General features: G+C 44.2%; 1 protein-coding gene across 30 annotated transcripts in view; it reads left to right on the top strand.

Annotated features, from left to right (window-relative positions):
- The window catches only part of LOC308472756 (dystonin-like), a 306,554-nt gene that overhangs the window by 95,865 nt on the left and 189,364 nt on the right, over positions 1–21,325 (top strand). For 29 of the 30 annotated variants that reach the window (XM_080997848.1, XM_080997841.1, XM_080997871.1 and 26 more), the window contains 2 exons: positions 429–521; positions 14,545–14,711. In XM_080997848.1, the coding sequence (XP_080853974.1) occupies positions 429–521; positions 14,545–14,711 (260 nt within the window). Of the gene's footprint in view, positions 1–428; positions 522–6,850; positions 7,771–14,544; positions 14,712–21,325 lie in introns of those variants that run through there. The other variant, XM_080997845.1, reaches the window with a different exon arrangement.

Genomic DNA, 21,325 nt, shown 5'->3' with positions numbered 1-21,325 from the left:
GTCCATTCCTTCTTAGCCATCTAAGCTTGAACAGAAATTGGCAGAAGAGTGTTTCCTCCTGTACTCAGCCACAGAGAGGCAATCTTTTGCTTTGCCTGAAAAGCATCAAGAGGAGAAACCAAAATTGGAAATGCAGCCCACTATGTTTATTATTAAAGTTATTGAGAATTCAAGTATTCTTTATTGCGATCACGCAGAAGAGTCAGAAGGAGTGTTTTCATCTCCAGTTGTTTGACTATCTACTAGCAGTAACAACTATGTTACTGGTTTCTGGAGTAAGTGTGCTCTAGCGCTCATGTCCAACTTACCTGTTTTCCACGAGCATCTGGTTGGCTCCTGTGAAAACAGAATGTGGGACTAGATGGGCCCTAGATCTGATCCAGCAGGCTCATCCTATGTTCTTATAGTTCTTTTCCTCCTCTCGACAGGTGAAACTGGTGAACATTAGGAACGATGACATTACGGACGGGAATCCCAAATTGACTTTGGGATTGATATGGACCATAATTTTGCACTTTCAGGTAAGATGACATTGTCCGTTTCAGTGCACTTCCAATTTGAAACTCCTCCCCTGCCGGCCCTTGTCAGATGTGATTGGATAGGGGTGCTGGCAGCATTTAAATGGATGCAGTTCTGCGGGTGCTACTACTGTTTCCTCCTTCGGTAACTTACCTTGAAGCCCCAGGAGGAAACAGGAAGTAGTGGGGTCTATTCCCTAGTAGACCAGAGCTTTCCAAACTCTGTGTCGCGACATGTTAGTGTGTCGGTTGCAGTGTGCAGGTGTGTCGCACGAATGCCCCCACACTACTCCCAGGGCTGAAAAGGGGTTAGTAAATTTAACCCCCTGTTTGTTAGTAACCAAATTACTGTGTCATGATATGATGCATGTCTAAAAAGTGTGTCACCAACATGAAAAGTTTGGAAAGCTCTGCGCTAGACCAGGCATAGGCAAACTTGGCCCTCGAGGTGTTTTGGGACTACAACTCCCATGATCCCTAGCTAACAGGACCAGTGGTCAGGAATGATGGGAATTGTAGTCCCCCAAAAAATCTGGAGGGCCAAGTTTGCCTATGCCTGCCATAGACCCTTCTGGAGCACCCTTCCCTATTGGGGATGGAGTGTGACTTAATGGTCTTAGAACCCCTCATGAGAAATTGACACTGTGGATGTCATTTCCATCATGCATTTGAAAATTTAATGTCTCTGTTTTCAGTTCACAGTGTCCTTTCTACAGGTCAGTTGCATTTGCTGTAAGACATTGCTATCATAGGCCATTCATTTTATTTGTATGCCGCTTTCCCATACAAATCATGTTTAAAGCAGCTTGTGACAAAGGAAGCAATATACCGTATTTTTCCGTGTATAAGACGCCCCCGTGTATAAGACGCCCCCTATTTTTTGGGACTCAAAATCAAGAAAATACACTATGCACTATCTGTGTATAAGACGACCCCTTATTTTAAACTTCAAAAATTTAGGAAAAAATAGTCTTACACATGGAAAAATACGGTATTTCAAAATCAAACAGTGCAAAAAGAATTTCCTAAGAACATAGCAAAACTACACAGTAGCAACTATAACAACACATAAAAAAGCAACATTTCAGAACTATAAATATAACAAATAACAATATAATATAACAACATAACAATAACAAAAATAACAAGGGAGCTTTACAGTTTCACCTTCGTCCTAGAAACACCCCACCGAAAGTCCCTCTCCTGTACCTGCTTCTTGTGGTCATTGAAAGGATATACTCACCACAGTAAATTATTTGTGTTGTCAAAACATAGAACCCTCCACAAATACTATGCAATAGAATGAGAGACCGTTACCCTCTCTCCCCCCCCTCTCCTCCCTTTCCCTCCAGCCGCATAATGTCTATGAAGAACACTATGAATTGAAAGTGGAGGCGCTATAAGTGCTTTTTTGTCAAACAATATTTTTTAAAAATAAAAATCAATAATAAAAATAAGCTTTTTAAAAAAGAGAATAGAATGTGCTGGAATATTGGGTATTTATCAAGTTGAACTCTGTTGATTACAAAGTTTGTTTAATTTGGCAACTCATATCCCTCAAGGAGGGGAAATAAGATTTTTCTGAATGGCTGTGAAGTGTTTCTTTGAAAACCCTGAAGCCATTTCAGCTAGAGCTCTTGTACTTAAGCCAATAAAGTCCTGTCCAGCTTTATTTCATACAGTTTATTTTAAGCAGTTTGTATTCTGTCTAGTTATTCTGTCTTTATTTAAACTTTTAATACGTTCTACAGCATATTACAAGTGTGCTCAGCAGTTGTTGTTGTTTATAAAAGAGCTGTTATTTCTTGTTGTAAATGTTGAGTGTGTTGGTTATGGTTGATCACGCTAGATGGCACTAGAATTATGGCACTGACTGTACTTAAAGAATTTCTGTAATGTATCCTTCTGGTTCTTACGATATGCAACACTGGTATTGTTGCTTCTCGACTTCAGTGCCTGAGAGTTGCATTTTGTTTGTAAATTCTGTGGCCCATGTGATTCTTAATCACCATTTACCATAAATACCGTGTCGTTAGGAACTGTGGTGCAGAATTTTAAATGTTATCTGCCATTTAAGAATAGGCAGAGCATTTAAAGCTATGCTGTTCGCATTTATTTGTACTTCGATTTAGAAATTTCAAAAGCAGCACCTACTTGGATAACTTACATATATTCCTGATTACAAAATCTAAGCAGGAATAGTTAGATGTGCAAATAGTGAAAGCTTTATGGAACAGAAATCGGTATGAAGCGCATGAATTTATCCTGAGCAATTCTTCCTATATCATTGCTGCTTTCGGGGACCATTTGGATTTTAATTGATGATTCTAATTCCCACCTGGATTCCACTCACTCATGAGCAGGTTATGAATTCTTTTACTATCAGTAAGCCAACTTGTGTGTGTTTTCAGCATGCTAGCAAAGCCACTAAGGTACCTCCTTCTAGCTACAGTTGCTTATGATTGAAAAACAGTGTTGCTATGCATGAGGTCATTCAAATATTGCATGAGAGTAAGTAGTACTTTTGCTTTCAATGATGCTTCTCTGATAATGTATATATGGACTTTTGGATGTCACACACCCTAAATGACCTTTGGAATCTGAAAGCCTCATTTAATTACAACAGATTGAATTGCACTTCTGCTTTCCCTGCAGTTTTAGAACCTTCTCTTGTATTATTGATGTTTTAAATCCAAATTCAGCATTCCCCAACCTGATGTCCTCCACATGCTTGAACTACAACTCCCACAATCCTTGACCATGTGGCCATGCAGGCTGGGGCTGATGGGAGTTTTAGTTCAAAGCATCTACAGGACATCAGACTGGAGAAAGCTGTCCTAATCTATAGGATGTCTTCTGAAGGGAGGCGAGGCCCATTTGGTTCCCTCAGTTTTTGTGGCAAAAACCTGTGAGGTGACAAAAACATAACAAACAACCCAACAAACAATCCAACAAACATAACTAAACATAACAAAAGCTTTTGGCTTTATGTAAACTGGAATTAGTTTTGTTTGTTTTTTTAGGCTGTCATGTTCATTTTATTTTATTTTTTATTTTATTTACTTATTTTGTTATGAACCAAAATGGTGTTAAAACTGGGTTTTTTTTAAAATGTATGTAGGTATTTGTCCTAAGCTGAAGAAGCTACATCTGCAGAGCAATTAATCATAATAATAACAGCACAGTGAATTAGGATAAACATTATTTTGATCCATTATCTACTCATGTTGTATGTGGTGAAACATAACCCTGTTTTCCCCCCTCCTTTCCAAATCACCATAATATACTTATGCAGTTATTTATTTATTGCAGAAGTCACTAACAAAATATTGAGGGTTTTTGTTTTTTGAACCAGGCCCACATTACAACAGTTAAGGTGTAGCTTTGTCCACACAACCACTAACACCACAAAACTAAGTTCATGCTGTAATGTGGGGTACTCAAACCTTCTTTTGAGTGCAAAGTCCACTACAAATTTCATTTAGTTGCTTCTGAGAAGCAATGTGTCTTTTCAAGGGTAGCCTTCTGTTTATTTCCCCAAGAGAGCATGTGTACAAGCTACCACATGCTCGAGATGTAAATATTTCATTTCAGTAAAATGTTCTTGGAGCCCCCCTGCAGTGGAGAGAGACATTTTTCACCACTGCTTCACCTGTAAATGCTTGATGCTGCAGGAATTAATCCCTTAAAGCAGAACCGGCTGGCCTTTCTGCACATTAAGTGAGTTGTTTTATCTTGGGAATACAAAAGATGTTGAGACTGGGAAAGGGGTACCACACCATTAGTGCAGCAGGGCTCTTAAAAGCTTATTCTCTTGTTAGAGCATGCTACTGGCTGTGTAGCAGCATGTGGTTGGGCAGAAACATCTTCCTCTGAAGCATACCTCTGGACTGTCTCCAGACATTGAAACCTTTCTCCAGGGATTCACTTTAATCTGCTCATGATTTAAAACCGGCAGGCAAGAGGTCAATGACTGATCCTCTCGGAGATCCAAAGACGGAGTTATTTAATGTCTGCAATTTAATCCGTAGCTATAGGAGGTGAACAGTTACATTTTCTTTGTGGTTCCTATTAGATATATCATGGACTGTCATTTGTAATAAGACAGCTTTTAAAGGCCAGGTTCTCTTTTATATATATATATCCAAATTTTTTAAAAAATAAATTTTGGTTACTTTGTCTGATATGCCCTCTCATTGTAGATAAAATGTTCAGACTTGGTCTTTTCAGCTGAATTTCACAGCCAGGTTAAGATTGGGTTAACTGCGTGTGGAGCAGTTAATGAAAGTACATACCTGGCAAGCAGCTCTATCCTGTCAGTACTTCAGCTGCTGCAGCACACTCAGGAGCTTGTGATAAAAAACGACTATAGCAAATTCCTGTGTGAGCCAAATGTTCTAGGAAGCCAGTGTGGTGTATTGTCAGACCAGGACCTGGGAGATCAGGGTTAAAATCCCCACTCAGTCATGAAGCTCACTGGGTGACCTTGGGCCAGTCACATCCTCTTAACCTATCAAGGTTATTGTAGGGATTAACTAAGGAGGGGAAGGGTGAACCACGTACTCCTTGGAGAAAAGGATGGGATATAAATGCAAAAAATAAGCTCTTCTGCTTACCTGCTTAAGAAAGTGCATAATGTGTGGGGCCTGCCATAGTATTAAATCTTTTCCGCTTCCCTTGTGGAATAATTGCAAAATGATGTAATGGCACACCGTAGGAGATAACTGAGTGTTTCTGGCAGACTTGCCTTCACCGCATCATGATGTCACCTTGCATTAATGATTTTAGATGGAATAGCAGACGTGCCCAGGAAGGCCTCAAGCCAGCTTTTGTTCTGGGCCTTCACTTTTCCCCTGAGGTGGACTGATTAAAATGACACAGGCTAGGTGATGGTGAAACTTGGAAGCCTTCTTCCTTACACGATAGTGGGAAATCGCATTTCACGGTACAAAATACTGGTAGCATGGAGAGAGACTTGCTCAGAGAGGACACTTAAGTTATAAGGCAAGACATGGGGCAAGTGAGAGTTAAACCTGGCAGTGAGTGCCTGGCCATGATTGGCTCACCACAGGAAGGAAGCAGTCATGCAGCAAATTTTAAGTAGCACCTGGGGTACCATGTTTGTTTGCCCTAAGGGGCTGTGGAAACCTTTGACTCTGCAGAAGTTACTGAGCCTATAAGTGCTATCAGCTTTGGCAAGATGACCAGTGGCCAGAGATGGTGGGAGTTTTAGTTCAGCAACATCTGGAGGACTAAAGGTACCTCAGACCTGACCTAAAGGTACTGTGGCAATGCCACATTGCTACCTCTAGCTTTTCCTGCCTGTATCTGTGGCAAATTAACTTGACCAAAAAATCCACAGCAAGCACGGCTTGTGGTTTGGAACACCACTGTTCACTCCAAAGAGGAGGACTTTATGATGTAAGCCCCAAATCAGCTGACTAGCAATTGCCACTCAGGATTCACATGGGATTCCATATAGGGACTTGTTTGCTTAATTCCTGCTGCCGATAATTAAGGCTGCGGTTCTGACCCCACTTATCTTAAAGAAAGCCCCAATGAATTCAGTAGGTCTTACTTCTGAGTAGGCATGGTAAGGGTTGCTTTGTAATTCTAGGTAGAATTGTAAAAAAAAATACAAATATATCGACTCATTGGAGGAGAGAAAACAAAAACTTTCCTGCTGAAACCAAAGAAGCTTATAAGATTATACCCTAGTACCAAGTAATCCCCAGTTTGCAAGAATTTTATTCATAGCTTTCTACATAAATTCACCCACTGTGTTTTCGTTTTCTTTGCTCTTCCTGCTATTCAAAGATCTCGAGCTAAATATCAATTTATGGGACATGTTGCTCTCACTTGCAGGTGCTTGGACCATGGTCAAATGTTTAAGTCTATTAATTTCTGGTATTTTCTTAGTAGTTAGTCTGGAGCATTGACCTGGAAAGAGTAATCTTATATTTTGCTGTGTATTATTCGTAACCAGATTTTTAAAAAACTGACTTCAAAAGGAACATATTTATTGCCTTGTTGGTGTTGGCTCTGTATCTGTAGTGCTGGTTTAGGGCTTTGTTTTATTGTATTACTTTCTCTTTCAGTTGTCAGGCATATAAAGTCACATCTGCATGAGGCTTTTCTGTTTCTGATAGATGCTATGTCATCGGTGCAAAAAGGCCATCGGCATTACAGTTTAATGCTGAGGCAGTGATGTTTGCTTAAGAGGATTGGTGTCCAGAAATAAGCCTCAGTGTCTAATCAGACACAGGCCCGGCCTGGGCACAATGCCACAACATTTATTGCGTATGCATTTCTCATAAGCAAAATGGCCACGTCCTGAGGACCGGGAGTTCAGCCTGAAAGATATTGGGGATATAAGCTGGAGGTTTTAGCTCAATCTGAAAATGATTTCTGCTCATGTAAACTTAGTAAAATTACAGAGTCTGTGTGGCTTTGATACACTCTGAGCCAGATGGGGAATGTCTGTGGATGTGTGAGGGCTGACAAAGACGAACCGTGTTTGGATCCAGCCAGAGCTCCCTTAAGTCCTGCAAAACATTCCCCTGGAAGAAAATACTTCAGGAGGAAATCAAGAAGGAAACAAGCTGAAGATGAGAGAGAGCCAGAGAAGATTAAGGAAAGTGAGGGGAAAATTCAATTCAAAGCAAATCGTTCTAAAGAGACAGCAACAGCAACTCATCCCAGGGAGCTGGCAATTCATGAGTCCGTTATACAGAAGGCTCTGCTGGACAGAACTGATCTGACTGTGAGTACCGATATTAACACTGATCTTGTTAAAGCAAAACTGGTGAGTGGGGCAAGCTGTGATTCAAGCAGTGGGAATGGTGCTTGTGCTAAAGGCAGAAGAGCTAGTAAGTCTGAAGAAAAAGAGAGACTGTTAACTGAAGATCTGGAAAAGTGTCCCAAAAAACGCAAGCCCAGTTGCAGCACACAGGACAAGAAATCTTCTCACAACGGGATCCAAGGAGAATTCACATTCCAGAAAAACAGGGGAGTAAATTTTGAAAAGGAATCTGGCTCAAATTGTGTGCTAAACAAGCAGTGTGAAGAAAATGCACTATCCAAGGCTCTTTCTGGACTCGCTGATGATTCCCCCAAATGGGAAAACGGTTATAACCGGCATCCGGCTAAACTTCAAAATCAAACCCACCTGCAGCAAGGATTTCCGAAATCCGTGTCTCTGCCTCTTTCCCAGGAAAATGAAGCTCATAGCATTTTACCGAACAGGAGCAAGGTAAATATAACGTAGTGCTAGAATAGTATACAGTTTTCCAAGAAAAAAAAAATTAAAATCCTTGAGCAATATTTGATTTTTGCATGCTGAGTATTTCATAACTACTTCAATAACTGTTGCTGAACTCCTGCTGGTTTTGAGGTTAGCTGCTCTTGCATTGAAAAATAACTTTAAAAATAAAATAAAAAACACAGACCCCCCCAAATGAATGATTTTTCAGAAGAGTTAATTTTAAAATGTTTGTACCCGTTGTACCTAGCATGTGTTTCAGTTAATTTTTGCCATCCAGTTTGTCTACTGGATATAACATTTTGAGTAAGGCCAAATAAGTTGCAACATATGGCCATTCTCTAGTGTGTATCCACAGACTATGTTTCTGTCATCATTTCCATAAAGCTAGCCCTAGCAATAGTGATAATGGGCAGGGCTTGCTATCATAAGTAGGTGGGATCTAAGAGGTACATTCAATGCATGGCTCAGATATCTAAGGTGGGAACTTGCCACTTTCTACATTACTGTGCTTCTTGCTTCCTCATGGAATGCTGTGTTAAGCATACAACATGCAACCATTCAATTGTATATGATTTGAATGAGTGAAATGCCACCTGTTCTTGAACTGAGAAACAAGCTGTCTCTATTGCTGATTAATGTACACACTGATGTATACATATTTTTTTTGTAAGCTACAGTCTACCTAAACCCATTATTATTTTCTGTTTCGTTTTTCAAAATCACTAGGACCTATGTATTCATAAAGGCATAAATTTTGTTAATTTAAAATGAGAGATGTTTAGCCACATAAGGTGTCTGGTTCATTTAGTTTGGTTTGTGAAATCCTCTACCTACACCTATATTACTCTTTGGCTTCCATGTTGTCTTGGATTTTTGATCCATGATCCATTCCCCACTCCTCCAAATTTCACTTGGATATCAATTTATCCCTTGCTCATACTGTATAACTTTTCCTTTACCAAGATCATGGATCTCTCCCCATCCCCCAGCTTGCCCCCCTTTCCCCCTTGACACTTTTCATTTTCAGCTCCTTTTCTCCTCCTTCCCTAACTCTGGTTCCTTCATTTCTCTTACACCTTCATCCTTAGATCCTGGCACCTTAGCCCACTGCTGGTGCTGTCCTCTTTTTTGAATCCACCTTGCCCTTGGCAAGAGCCACTCACACGGTGGGGCGGAACCAGAGCAATAGCCTCCTGAATGTGGTGTTGCTGCCACATACTGGGTGGGGGGGACGACAAGATGGCAGTGAGTTTGGGAATGTGTGGACACACTGGTGGAGCTCATGGCTTTTGGGCCTCCTGACTCAGTTCCACTGTTTGCTCCCATTCAGCTTTCTGAAGCTCTGATTCTTTCTTTGCTGAAAGCTCATGAAAGCTCTTGCTGGGTGTTCCCACTCTTTGAAAAGGCTTTTGTCTTATTATTTTTGTAGGAGAGCTGATCTTAGCAAACATGATCTTGCTTTATTTATTTATTAAATAGAAGAACGTCTCAATTTGCAGCTGTCCCGAGTCCTCTGATATAGAAAACTCTACCTCTTAGTCCCAGGCATTTGTGACTGGGCCATAATACCGTAATTCAGTGGTCTGGTTCACACATAAGCTGTGATTTGTTTAGCAAATCTTAAATTATTCCAAGTAGTCCCACAGATGATTACACAAACCATGGCTTGTTTCTCTGAAGTTTGTTTAGTTCCCCAGCTCCTTTTGTCTCATGCCTTTGTAGTTTGCTGAGTGTTCGGTACCATAGTGAAGAAAGGGTGCTGGGTTTGCATGTAACACCAAGCCATAGTTAAAACAACCCAAGGATAATAAGCCAGCAACAAACCATGGCTTCAAATCATGGTTTGTTGGCAGTAAACAAGCCATAGTTAAGCCAGTGGGAAAAGTTTATACATAACACTAAGCCATGGCTTAATAAGCTATAGTTTAGTTAGCCATGGCTTAGTATTGTGTGTGAAGTGGCAAGGGGAATGCATTGTGTACATTGTGTACGGAGGTCCGTTTTTAACCCGAAACTGTTCTTAACTAGAGGCGTGCTTTTGCTAATGGTGCCTCTTGCTGCCGCTGCGCCGCCGGCACACGATTTCCGTTCTTATCCTGAGGCAAAGTTCTCAACTCAAGGTAACTCTTCCAGGTTAGCGGAGTTTGTAACCTGAAGCGTTTGTAACCTGAGGCGTTTGTAACTTGAGGTACCACTGTACATTGATCAGAAGCATGCAGAGCTTCACCAGGCATGAACCATTAGCACTATCAGTTGGAGCTGAACCCTGGCTCAAATTCTAGCTAAGGTTTGCAGTAGCAACCTGTGCCTCTTTTATAACATTCAGGTTGGCTCTCGTACATTTATTGCCCGGCTTAACCTATATTCAGACTATCTCTGAGTGATTGTACAATCACGTCAGCTTCTGTTATCAGCAAACACAGCACTTTATTGCAAATGAGGAAAGGGTGTCTCTGTTTGCCCTTCTGCCTCAGAATACATAATCCAGGGCAGAGTATAAAATTGGCTGATTATTGCTATTGATATAAGGTGTAAGATGTGGCGCTTCTGAAGAGAGTCCTTCACGCAGACCTTTGGGTTGTATGCGCTAGCCTCATGATCACAAATATAGTCACATGCACTCTAGATTTCCATGTGAAAAGTCTGATTACTTGAAGTAGCTTATAAGGCTTTATACTATTACAGACAAGCTGGTTTCCTTTTCAATTTGCTATCAGGCCAAGCTGCTGAGTACGTTAGGCCTCTGGTTATCTGAATGAATAAAGAATGAGGCAAAAAAAGAAAGAAAAAAGGATCACACCAACAGCAGAATTAATTTACTTTTGAATTTAAGGCGTTGGAGAGGGGAGGGATTTAGCTCAGGCAGTACTATTCATCAGACCAAAAGTAGGGACTTTGTTTTTTTTAAAAAAAGGTTATATTATGACTAACCAATGTCTGTTAAATACTTGGTGAACAGATTTGCTTCCCTCTTTTCCCTTCCACTGTGAATTTTCTTCTGGTGTCAGGGATCAGAAAGGAATGAAAAAATACATGCCCAATTTTTCTCTTCTCCACATACCTCCAAGCTTGGCCTGGAGCTGCAGGACTAGAGCAAAGAAATAAGATGGAAGAGGGAAAGGGTCATGGCTTCCCTCAACCTGGTGTAGTGTGGGTCTTCCCCCATTTTGCATCTGCTCTGTTGCCTCGCTGAGGTAGAAAACCTGTGTCTGTCTGTTTGGGCTTCACAGGGTTACATGTTTCTTTGTCCAACAAGAAGAGAAAAGAAATTCTCAGGTGTCAGGAAGAAGACTGGGGTAGAAATGTTTCCCCGGAGGTCTATGTGTAGAAAAGTGTGTGTGTGTGTGTGTGTGTGTGTGTGTGTGCAACCCAGAAGCAGGTTTCCTCAGGATTTTTAGGGCTCACTTCACTGTCTGAGGATTGGGCCCTCCTGCCAACTCTCAAAAGTGGACACGGATTTGCATAACATGTCCGTGTGCTTTGTGTCATATGCAAATCCGTGTCCACTTTTGCAGGCTAAGGGCCCATTAATAAATCTGTAGCCACACAGGTAGTAAAATGTTTCACTTTTGGTTTCAAGGGAAATAACATGTTCATTGAAGAGCTCCTGATCCTGCAGCACGATCCTATGCATATTTATTTACTCAGAGGTTAAATTCCTCCGTGTTCAATAGGGATGGCTCCTGGATCAGTGTATATAGGATTGCAGCCCTAAAGTTTGAGAAATATGATTTTGCTGTATACTTTTTGGTTCTTTTCAGTAATCTTCTCACTTCAATTCTATATAAAGAGAATGAACTTATGCTGATTACTGAATCTCTATGTGATAATTACTTATTAGTGAGTTGCAAGGGATTACCTGCTTTAAAGCTATGAATAGCAATTATTGGTTTTAATGAGTTAACAATACAATGGTGCCCCGCAAGACGAATGCCTCGCAAGACGGAAAACTCGCAAAACGAAAGGGGTTTTGGTTTTTTGAGTTGCTTCGCAAGACGATTTTCCCTATGGGCTTGCTTCGCAAGACGGAAACGTCTTGCAAGTTTGTTTCCTTTTTCTTAAAACCGTTAATGTAGTTGCGACTTGACTTCGAGGAGCAACTCATAGCACGCGGTGTGGTAGCCTTTTTTGAGGTTTTTGAAGACTTTGGTGATTTTTGAAGCTTTTCCAAAACTTTTCAGACACCGTGCTTCGCAAGACAAAAAAAACCGCAAGACGAAAAAACTCGCGGAACGAATTAATTTCGTCTTGCGAGGCACCACTGTAGTTATTTTATTTTTCTAAATGTAGTGACTTGCATCTAGCTTTTGAAATTATCATTTTTATCTTAAATGTGCCCATTAATATAAACAAGTAATTCTTTGAATTTTGGTTTTCTGATCCTGAAAGTTTCTAACACAGCATTTCCAATTCATAATATTTCATTATTCACACCACTCCCTGTCTTCCACTTTCATTTGAGCTGCATTGTAAGGTTGTCAGACAGACAGACTCAGGCAATGCTCCTAGGCCCTCTGTAGCATCTCAAGCTGCACTGAGTGATAAGTTGTTCAGACAAATTGCTGAGGAGCCAGGCTAGAGACAACAGCTATAATTTGAGGCCAGGTGGGAGCTTATCGATGCCTTATGTCATCTGATCCTGCTCGCCATCTGCAGAGGTGGCACTTTAGGGAAGCAGAGATTAGGCTGGCAGTTTTCCTCTGCCTGCAAAATGCCTTGATGGTGTTAGTGAATAAAATTTCTGAGCCTGCCTTCATTGTCGCCCAGTCTGAGACCCCAACACCACACAGAATTTCTGGTGGGCCATTTACATTTATCCGATTTTCTTCTAAATATGTTGCTAAAACTGTGGAGATAGGAGCTGAAGGAAGGTTGGGGCTCTAGAGTTGTCAGATAAAAAAAAAATGCCCCTTAGTTTTTTCCTTAAACCAGGATTTTATTTTATTTTTAAGTCATTTTCTTGACCATATCAATACTTCTGCAAATGGTGTTTTGCGATATGTAGGTATATAAGTGAGAACAATTGTAACTCACATACTCATTTCAGATCTTCAGCTGAGCTGAAAACAAGAGCGTTTAGCAACTGCAGTTTAAAATAGGACTTTGTTCTTGGTTTTGTATCCTAGCTGGTACATGCCATTTGCATGAGTCATCATGGATATAACTGACACTTGGAGATTGTTCTGCTGCCTGCAAATAGTCACTTATGGGAAATGGAATCTGAAGTGCTGTTTCCGATATACACAGTTGTTGAAACTGTGGGCTAAAGGTCTAGAGTCCACTTGGAATCTCCTGTGCTGTAAAAATTACTCTGCACTTCCTTCCATGCTTGAAATAGTCCATAACATTTTAAGTGGGGTGCAGGGGAGGGAAGCATAATTTAAAGAAAATAAAGAAAAATTAACAGAAGAAAATTTAGGGTGATTCTCCTCCCCACCAAAATGCACACCTGGCCCTTCTGCTTGACACCAGCATTTTAATAAACTCTCCCAAATAACATGGCACATGTTTTATTTGCTGTGTATGATGGGTCTGGATATTTTGTCATGCATAGAAACTGAGACGACTAGGAAAGATACTTGGCATAATTGCCCTTAAATGTACCAGAACAAAGTAGCTTTTTAAGGGAGAGAGATCATGTCGACACGCCTCTAATTTGGAGAGTTGGGATTGATGTTTCAGTTTCCAGTGGTTCACGTGGCTGACAGGGCTAGGCATGAGACCAGCATAGGCCTTGCAGTCTGCTTAGCTGTCTTCCTTTGAATGGGGCCTTGCTAGGAGTGTGAAAAACTGGCTTCCAGACCTACAGCCAGGTCCAAATGTGCTGTTCCTGACAGTTCTTCTGTGTACTGTGCACTTCAAAATACAATTTGTGAGGGGAAGCAGGGAGTGGGGGAAGGCATTTCTCATGAACAAGCAGCCATCTAATTTAAATTTTCTATGCATTTGTAAAGACAACGCATCAGAGAGAAGGTGCTTATGCTACCCCCCCACCTGTTGGCCTTCCACTTACTGAAATACTTTGATGTGCTTTCATTTTCAAACAAGCAATCCCCACGTGCATTATTTGCACTCAGCTGTGCATCTGAGTATCACTGGTTCCAGAGTTCCAGCCATCTAGAAATTAATGGGATTTTTCCAGCTGCCCTCTGAAGGTTCAGTGAAAACCTTGATGGTGGCACTGGCCGATTCTAGTTTCTTAAACAGAAGACTTCAAGAAAATTGCTACCTAAGCTTGATCAGCCATTTCCTTTTCCCTTATTGATGAAGTTGTCACTATTTCTACTCCCATTGCCTCATACAGGATCCCTTGCTGAGTGCGTCCCTTGTTATCTTCTTCAGTTGGCCATCCATTGTTTGCTATTATGCTCTGTTTCGTTTCTCTTCATTGCCCTCTTTTAAATTTAGGATCCTTGGAGAAGGATTTTATTGTGCCCCCCACCACTCTGTAATGTCCTGTACTTCCTGTGTGGAGGCGTCAGACTCGGTTCCGTGCACTCGTGATGGGAAAGGCCACCCAGGGACATGCTTGAATTAGTGGAGCTGGGATTCATGCCAAGTTATCCGTGCCACTTTGGGACTTTGCCCAAAAGAGCCAGGGCTGTGATTAAGCTCCCTACCCCCCACCCCACCCCATAATAATGATGGACCATAATGAGATGGGGTGGGGGAGGGTTTGAGGCGCTACTGATATTTGATGACATTCTTAATAGTGATCTTAATCTATTTTAATTTGGCTGTTTTTATTTTATTTTGATACAGATTTCTGACATCCATGTTACTGGAGAGTCAGAGGACATGTCTGCTAAAGAGAGATTGCTCCTGTGGACACAGCAGACAACTGAGGGTTATGCTGGTATTCGTTGTGAAAATTTCACTACCTGCTGGCGAGATGGGAAATTATTTAATGCCATCATTCATAAATACAGGTAAGCACACACTTTGTAAAGAGTGCTTATGGAAATAACCTGAGTAAAAAATAAGACCGTATGTATTAAGGGCCCTATCTCTTACAATATGTGTCCTGCTGCTTTCTGTTGTTTGGATTCTGTGATGGGATGATGAGCTGCTTGTGCGTAAAATCGTATCCCCTCAGAGTTTGTTCAAGTCCACAAACCTCTGTCTGTGACGGAGCCCCTCAGACATGGCTCCTCTAGTCACTAGCAGATTCCGACAGTGGTTGCTTTCGGAATCGCTTCCAACATAAAAGCTCCTTAACGGAAACACGTCTTCTGGACTCTCTGCGTGACAGTTTCCGGCGAGGAGTGGGTGTCCCTACAGGAGGTCCTGAAACCTCCCCACTGTTTTCGCTGGAAGTGTCTCTGAGCCATCCCTCCAGCTCACTTTCCCTCAGCTCAGCTCCTCTCCCCCTACTGGTTCCCTCTTCAGCTGCTGAGTCTCTCCCAACCTGTGTGAGCCCTTTCACCTCCCTTCCTTCCGATGGCAGTTCCCTGACATCCACCTCCCCTCCAGGGCCCCCTTCACCCCCTCTCGCCCCCTCCTCTACGGGCGGTGAGGAGGCAAAACCCCGGAATGAACTTCCTTCATCTTCCGATGTCTCGAACACTTCTCTCCACCTGTTGCGGTTCCTGGTCTCGAAGTACTCCTCCTCCTCAGAGTCCATCTCCCCTTCCCCTTCCGAGTCCGGGAATCCTTCCAACTCCTCCTCCTCATCGGTGGTCCCAAAGTATTCCCTCCGGAACCTCTCCACAGGCTGAGGTTTCCTTGGGAACCTTTGATGGAACGTTTCTATCAATACCTCGTCATTGATATCTTCTGCCATTACCCAAGTGTTTTCTGACTCCGGTTCTCCTTCCCACGCTACCAAATACTCCACCTGATCCCCCTTCCACCTGGCGTCGAGGATTTCTGCCACATGGCTGCTGCATTCTCTTTCTTCTATGACCGGTCCCCGAGTGGCCATCCCTTCTCGTCCCCCCTCATACGGTGACAGTAACGACCTGTGAAATACTGGGTGCAGTTTCATGTGGTTGGGTAACCGGAGCCTGAAAGCCACTGGGTTGACCTGTTGAATGACCTCAAAGGGACCCAATCTCCTGGGTCTTAATTTCTTACAACCTCCTTTGAACGGCAACCCTTGGGTTGACAGCCACACCCTATCTCCCACCCTTATGGTTTCACCTTCCCTTCGGTTCTTGTCTGCCTGCCTCTTGTATTCTTCCTTCGCCCTTTCTAAGTTGAGTTGGAGCTGACGATGGATTGCTTCCATTTCTTCTACAAAATGCTCGGCTGCCGGGACGCTCCATCTCTCCCCTTCTCCCCCGGGAAAGCCCTGGGATGACACCCATAATTAGCCAAGAAGGGGCTCATCCCTGTGGACACATTCTCGGCATTGTTGTAGGCAAATTCCGCCAGCGCCAACTTTTCTACCCAGTCATTCTCTCTGTCATTGACATAACACCTCAGGTATTGCTGGAGGACACCGTTTGCTCTTTCCGCCTGCCCGTTGGTTTCAGGGTGCCGGGCAGTCGAAAAGTTGACCTCCACCTGCAGTAAGCTCATGAGCTTCCTCCAGAACCTAGAAGTAAATTGTTTTCCTCGGTCTGAGACCACCCTCAATGGCACCCCGTGCAACCTAAAAATGTGTTCTACAAATAACTTCGCTGTCTCTTCCGCCGTGACTGCATGCGAGCAGGCTACAAAGTGGCACATCTTTGTTAGTAGGTCTACCACCACCATGATGGCTGTTTTCCCCTTGGACTTCGGCAGATCAGTCATAAAATCTATCGACGCTGCCTCCCAAGGTCGTTCTGGGGTTGGTAAGGGTTCTAATAGCCCCGCCGGCGCCCGCCTCTCCCCTTTGGCTCGCTGGCATTGCTCGCACCCTCTTACATACTCCCGTACATCTTCCCTCACCTTAGGCCACCAAAATTCCCTGGTGACCAACCACATGGTTTTGTGTTGTCCAAAATGCCCCGCCGTCGAGCTGTCGTGCAACTGCTTGAGTACCCTCCCCCTTAAGTCTCCTTCAGGGATATACAGTGCCGCTTTGTAATACAAAGCTCCATTTCTTTCCTCGAAACCCCCTGGTTCCTCTCCCTCACCCCTAAGACCTCTGAGCTTATTCTGGGCGTATTCATCATTCTCTGTTTCCTCTACCAGTTCTCTTTGTCCCACCAATGCCGCCCCACACACCCAGCGGTCCTCTGGAATGACATGTCTCTCTTCGGGTGCTCCCTCCCCCTCCAAATATTCAGGTTTGCGTGAGAGAGCGTCCGCCCTAATGTTCTCTGGGCCTGGCACGTAACAAATCTCAAAGTTAAATTTGGAGAACTCCTGGGCCCATCTCACTTGCCGTTGGTTGAGCACTCGTGCCGTCCTCCAATACTCTAGGTTCTTGTGGTCAGTGCACACTTGCACCTTATGTTGTGCGCCAATTAGCAGGTGCCTCCATCTCCGGAACGCCTCATGAATGGCTAGTAGTTCTCGGTCATACACCGTGTAGTTCCTCTCGGATTTGTTCAGCTTTCGCGAAAAAAAGGCACACGGTCTCCACTCTGACTCCTCCTTCCCTGGCTGCAGAAGCACCGCCCCAATCGCTCTGTCTGATGCGTCAGTTTCCACTCTCATCGGTTTTTGTAAATCCACATGCAGGAGTTGTTGTTCCGAGGCGAAGGCCCATTTTAGTTCCTCAAATGCTCGCTCCGCCTCCTCAGTCCAAACGAACTTCTTCTTACTGCTGAGACAGTCCGTAATGGGCGCCGTCAGGTGGGCAAAGTTTCGGATGAACTTACGATAGAAGTTCCCAAATCCTAGGAACCTCTGCACATCCTTCCTTGTTTTGGGTGTTTTCCATTCCAGCACCGCCTGGACCTTGCCGGGATCCATGGCCAATCCCTTGTCTGACAGGCGATACCCCAGGAATTCCACCTCCTTGGTATGAAACTGACACTTCTCCAGTTTCACCCACAGCTGGTTGGCTTGCAGCCTACTCAACACTTCTCTGACGTCTCTCACATGCTGCTCCTCATTCTCAGAATACACCAACACGTCGTCTAAGAAGGCCACACAATTCTTGTAAAGCAAAGGCCCCAGGACGTGGTTCATAAACGATTGAAAGCACGCGGAGCCTCCTTTTAGGCCGAAGGGCATAACTAAATATTCAAATGCCCCCAAAGGGGTGAACATGGTGGTTTTCCATTCATCCCCCTTCCTTATTCGTATCAGGTTGTACGCCCCCCTTAGGTCCAGTTTAGTAAAAATCTTTCCCTTCCTGACCCTTGTCAAAATGTCGTCAATCCTGGGCATAGGGAAGGCCACTGGTTCTGACACTGCGTTCAAGGCCCTGAAGTCACACACCAGCCTCGGCTTGTCCGTGTTTTTTTTATCCACAAAAAACACTGGGCTGCCCCCCACCGCCCTGGACTCTCTGATGAACCCTCTCTTCAGGTTCTTGTCAATGAACTCCCTTAGCTCCTGCATCTCTCTGTCTGACATGGCGTACAGCTTGCCTACAGGGAGCTGTGCCCCAGGGAGTAAATTGATTTGACAGTCAAAGGGTCTATGCGGGGGTAGTTGGTCAGCTTCCCTTTCGCTGAAGACGTCACGGAGATCTGCGTATTGTCGTGGTACCTTCACGTTCTCCGTTACTTCAGTCCCTGCTAGGGTGGCTTGGGCCCCTGCCAAACCCTTTCCCTCTTTGCAGTGTTCTAAGCAATGTGCTGAACCAAAAGAAACCACTCTCTGATGCCAGCCCACCAGCGGATCATGTAACGCTAGCCAGCTCATCCCCAATATAATGGGAGCTCCTCCCAAGGTGGCCACATTAAACGCTATCAGTTCGGTGTGCCTTGCCACCTTCATTATCATTGGGACGGTCTGCAAGCTGACTTCTCCTCCCAACAGCTCCCTGCCATCGATCGTGGTCACCTGCAGGGGGTTGCTTAAAGGGATCGTCTGTATCTGGTGTTCAGCTGCAAACTCTTTGCTCATGAAATTGCAGGAGCTGCCTGAGTCCAACAGCGCCTTTATCTTTAGAGGGTGTCCGTTTGGCAGCTCTAGCGCCACTTCTATCACTAGGGCGGGTTTAGGAGGTTCTGGCGTGGGCACTTTCACTGCTCTTTGGCCTGGCTGCTGTGCCCCGACGGTGGCAGCCAGGCGTTGGCTTTTACTTGCTCCGGTATTTCTTCCTCTCTTCCCTCCACAGCTCCTACCATCCCTTGCCATTCCTTCCTCTGGGGGCAGACTCTGGCAAAGTGACCTGGCTGTTGGCAGAGATAGCATTTCCGGGCGCCTTTTCCCTCCTTCTTTCCCCCCTCACTGGGCTTTGAAACTGCGCGCGCGCGCGCTGTTCCGATTTCCATCGGCTCTGCCGGCGGGAAAGTTGGCTCTGGAATGTCTGGAATGCGGAACTCCTTCCAACGTTCCCCCTTCCCTTCCCGCCTCTCCAATGCTCTCGCCTCCTGGCGCGCTCCTATGGTCAGCGCTGATTTGGTCAGCTGGTCCATAGACTCCGCCCTGGGCGCCCGGGAAAGTTCGTCTTTCACAGCCGAAGAAAGCCCTTCTTCAAAGAGCATTTGAATGGGTTCCGCCGATAGATCCCACCCCAATTTATGGATCAACATGGTGAACTCAGTCCAGTACTCACGGACAGATCGGCTCCCCTGTTTGCAAGCCATTAACTGTCTGCGCACCACTCCCTGTTCAATATCGCTGGAAAACATCAGATCCATGGCGCGAAAGAACTTCATCGTGTCCTTTAGGACGTCACTATTCGCTGCCATCAGGGGTCTAACCCAGTCTCTCGCCCCCTTTTCAAGATGCCCAATCACGAAAGCCACTCGTGATTCCTCGTCAGGGAATTCATCAAACTGCAGATTGAGGGCATATTGCATCTCTGTCCGAAAGCCATGATAGTCTTTGGGCTCCCCCCCAAACTTCTGCACCAATCCTGGTACCTTTCTGGCGAGCTGGGTGGCTTTCCCCTTTTTGTCTGCATCCTGAGCCCTCCTCTCCTCAAGCCTCGCCGTCTGCAGCGCTAGCTGGACCTCCAACACCCGGTACCTTTCTTCCAGGCTTGGACCCGCTCCAGCTCCTGCTTCTCCGGTTCCGGCTGGGTTGCTCATGATGCCTTCTCCTGCACAAGCTGCTTTCAAAGACTGTCGGAATGCTGTGATGGGATGATGAGCTGCTTGTGCGTAAAATCGTATCCCCTCAGAGTTTGTTCAAGTCCACAAACCTTTGTCTGTGACGGAGCCCCTCAGACATGGCTCCTCTAGTCACTAGCAGATTCCGACAGTGGTTGCTTTCGGAATCGCTTCCAACATAAAAGCTCCTTAACGGAAACACGTCTTCTGGACTCTCTGCGTGACAGTTTCCGGCGAGGAGTGGGTGTCCCTACAGGAGGTCCTGAAACCTCCCCACTGTTTTCGCTGGAAGTGTCTCTGAGCCATCCCTCCAGCTCACTTTCCCTCAGCTCAGCTCCTCTCCCCCTACTGGTTCCCTCTTCAGCTGCTGAGTCTCTCCCAACCTGTGTGAGCCCTTTCACCTCCCTTCCTTCCGATGGCAGTTCCCTGACAGATTCCTACAGTTTTTTTGACTGCTTGCTTCAGAGCTGATGCTGTTCCTTCTAAACCAGGGATGGTCAGCTTCTTAAGCATTGAGAGGAGGCGTACCTTAGGCTCAGACTGCCTGGGAAATCAGACTTCCTGGGCCTTAATATAGTTGTCCAAACTGCTGTCAAAAAGAGCACTCATGTAGCTTTATAATAGCCAAGGAATAGATGCAAGATTTCGTTTCTGTAGGGACTGCAGGAAAACAACAACATAATATGGCATTGGGCACAGAAGTTTATTTCTCGAAAAACTCAGGTTTTACTTTTAAAACTTTCTGTCCTTTGAAGATATGCTTGAAAATGCTTGTTAAATATCTGCTGAAATCTTGGAATCCAGAAAACAGACTGAGAGTATGGTCCATAGTTGGGTACAACGGGTCATATGTGCCCTGGAAAGTTTCTTGCCGCTCCTGATCTAGTAAAGCCAAGGCAAATTATGTGAAATGAAAAATCAATCATGAAGAGAAATTAAGCAATACGCTTTCTCTGATCAGAGATTTTGTTTTATTCAGCACAGAATTTGGGTTGCCTAGATGCGCCCTCTCTTTCTATATATATGAGAGAGACAGGAATAACACACAGCTTATGGGAAAAGAACATTCCCTTGCAGCGCTGAACTTAGTTGCTGTTTCCTCATCAGATGACAGGATCTAACAGAGATCATGTTCCCAGAAGAGAGAAATTTTAAGATACCGGTAGCCTGCCCAGCATGAGGAATTGAATGAGTATGTTCTTTATGTTGCTATCATGTGTAGAAGGAGCAGGATAGGTTAAAGGTGTCAGCTTGTGTGGATGCCTATGTTACTTCCTGTCTGTGTCTTGTAAGCACGGCAGTAGAACATAGTGGTTTGGAGAACTGCAAGACTTCCATACTCTGCTGCTCCAGAAACAGGACACTTAATTATAGATGGATTTGAACTACAGTGGTACCTCGGGTTACATATGCTTCAGGTTACATACGCTTCAGGT

This window comes from Podarcis pityusensis (assembly GCF_964106645.2).
Source record: "Podarcis pityusensis genome assembly, chromosome: 3".
Lineage (NCBI taxonomy): Eukaryota > Metazoa > Chordata > Lepidosauria > Squamata > Lacertidae > Podarcis > Podarcis pityusensis.
The sequence above is the reverse complement of the archived record's forward strand: the minus strand, read 5'-3'. Positions and strand labels throughout refer to the sequence as shown.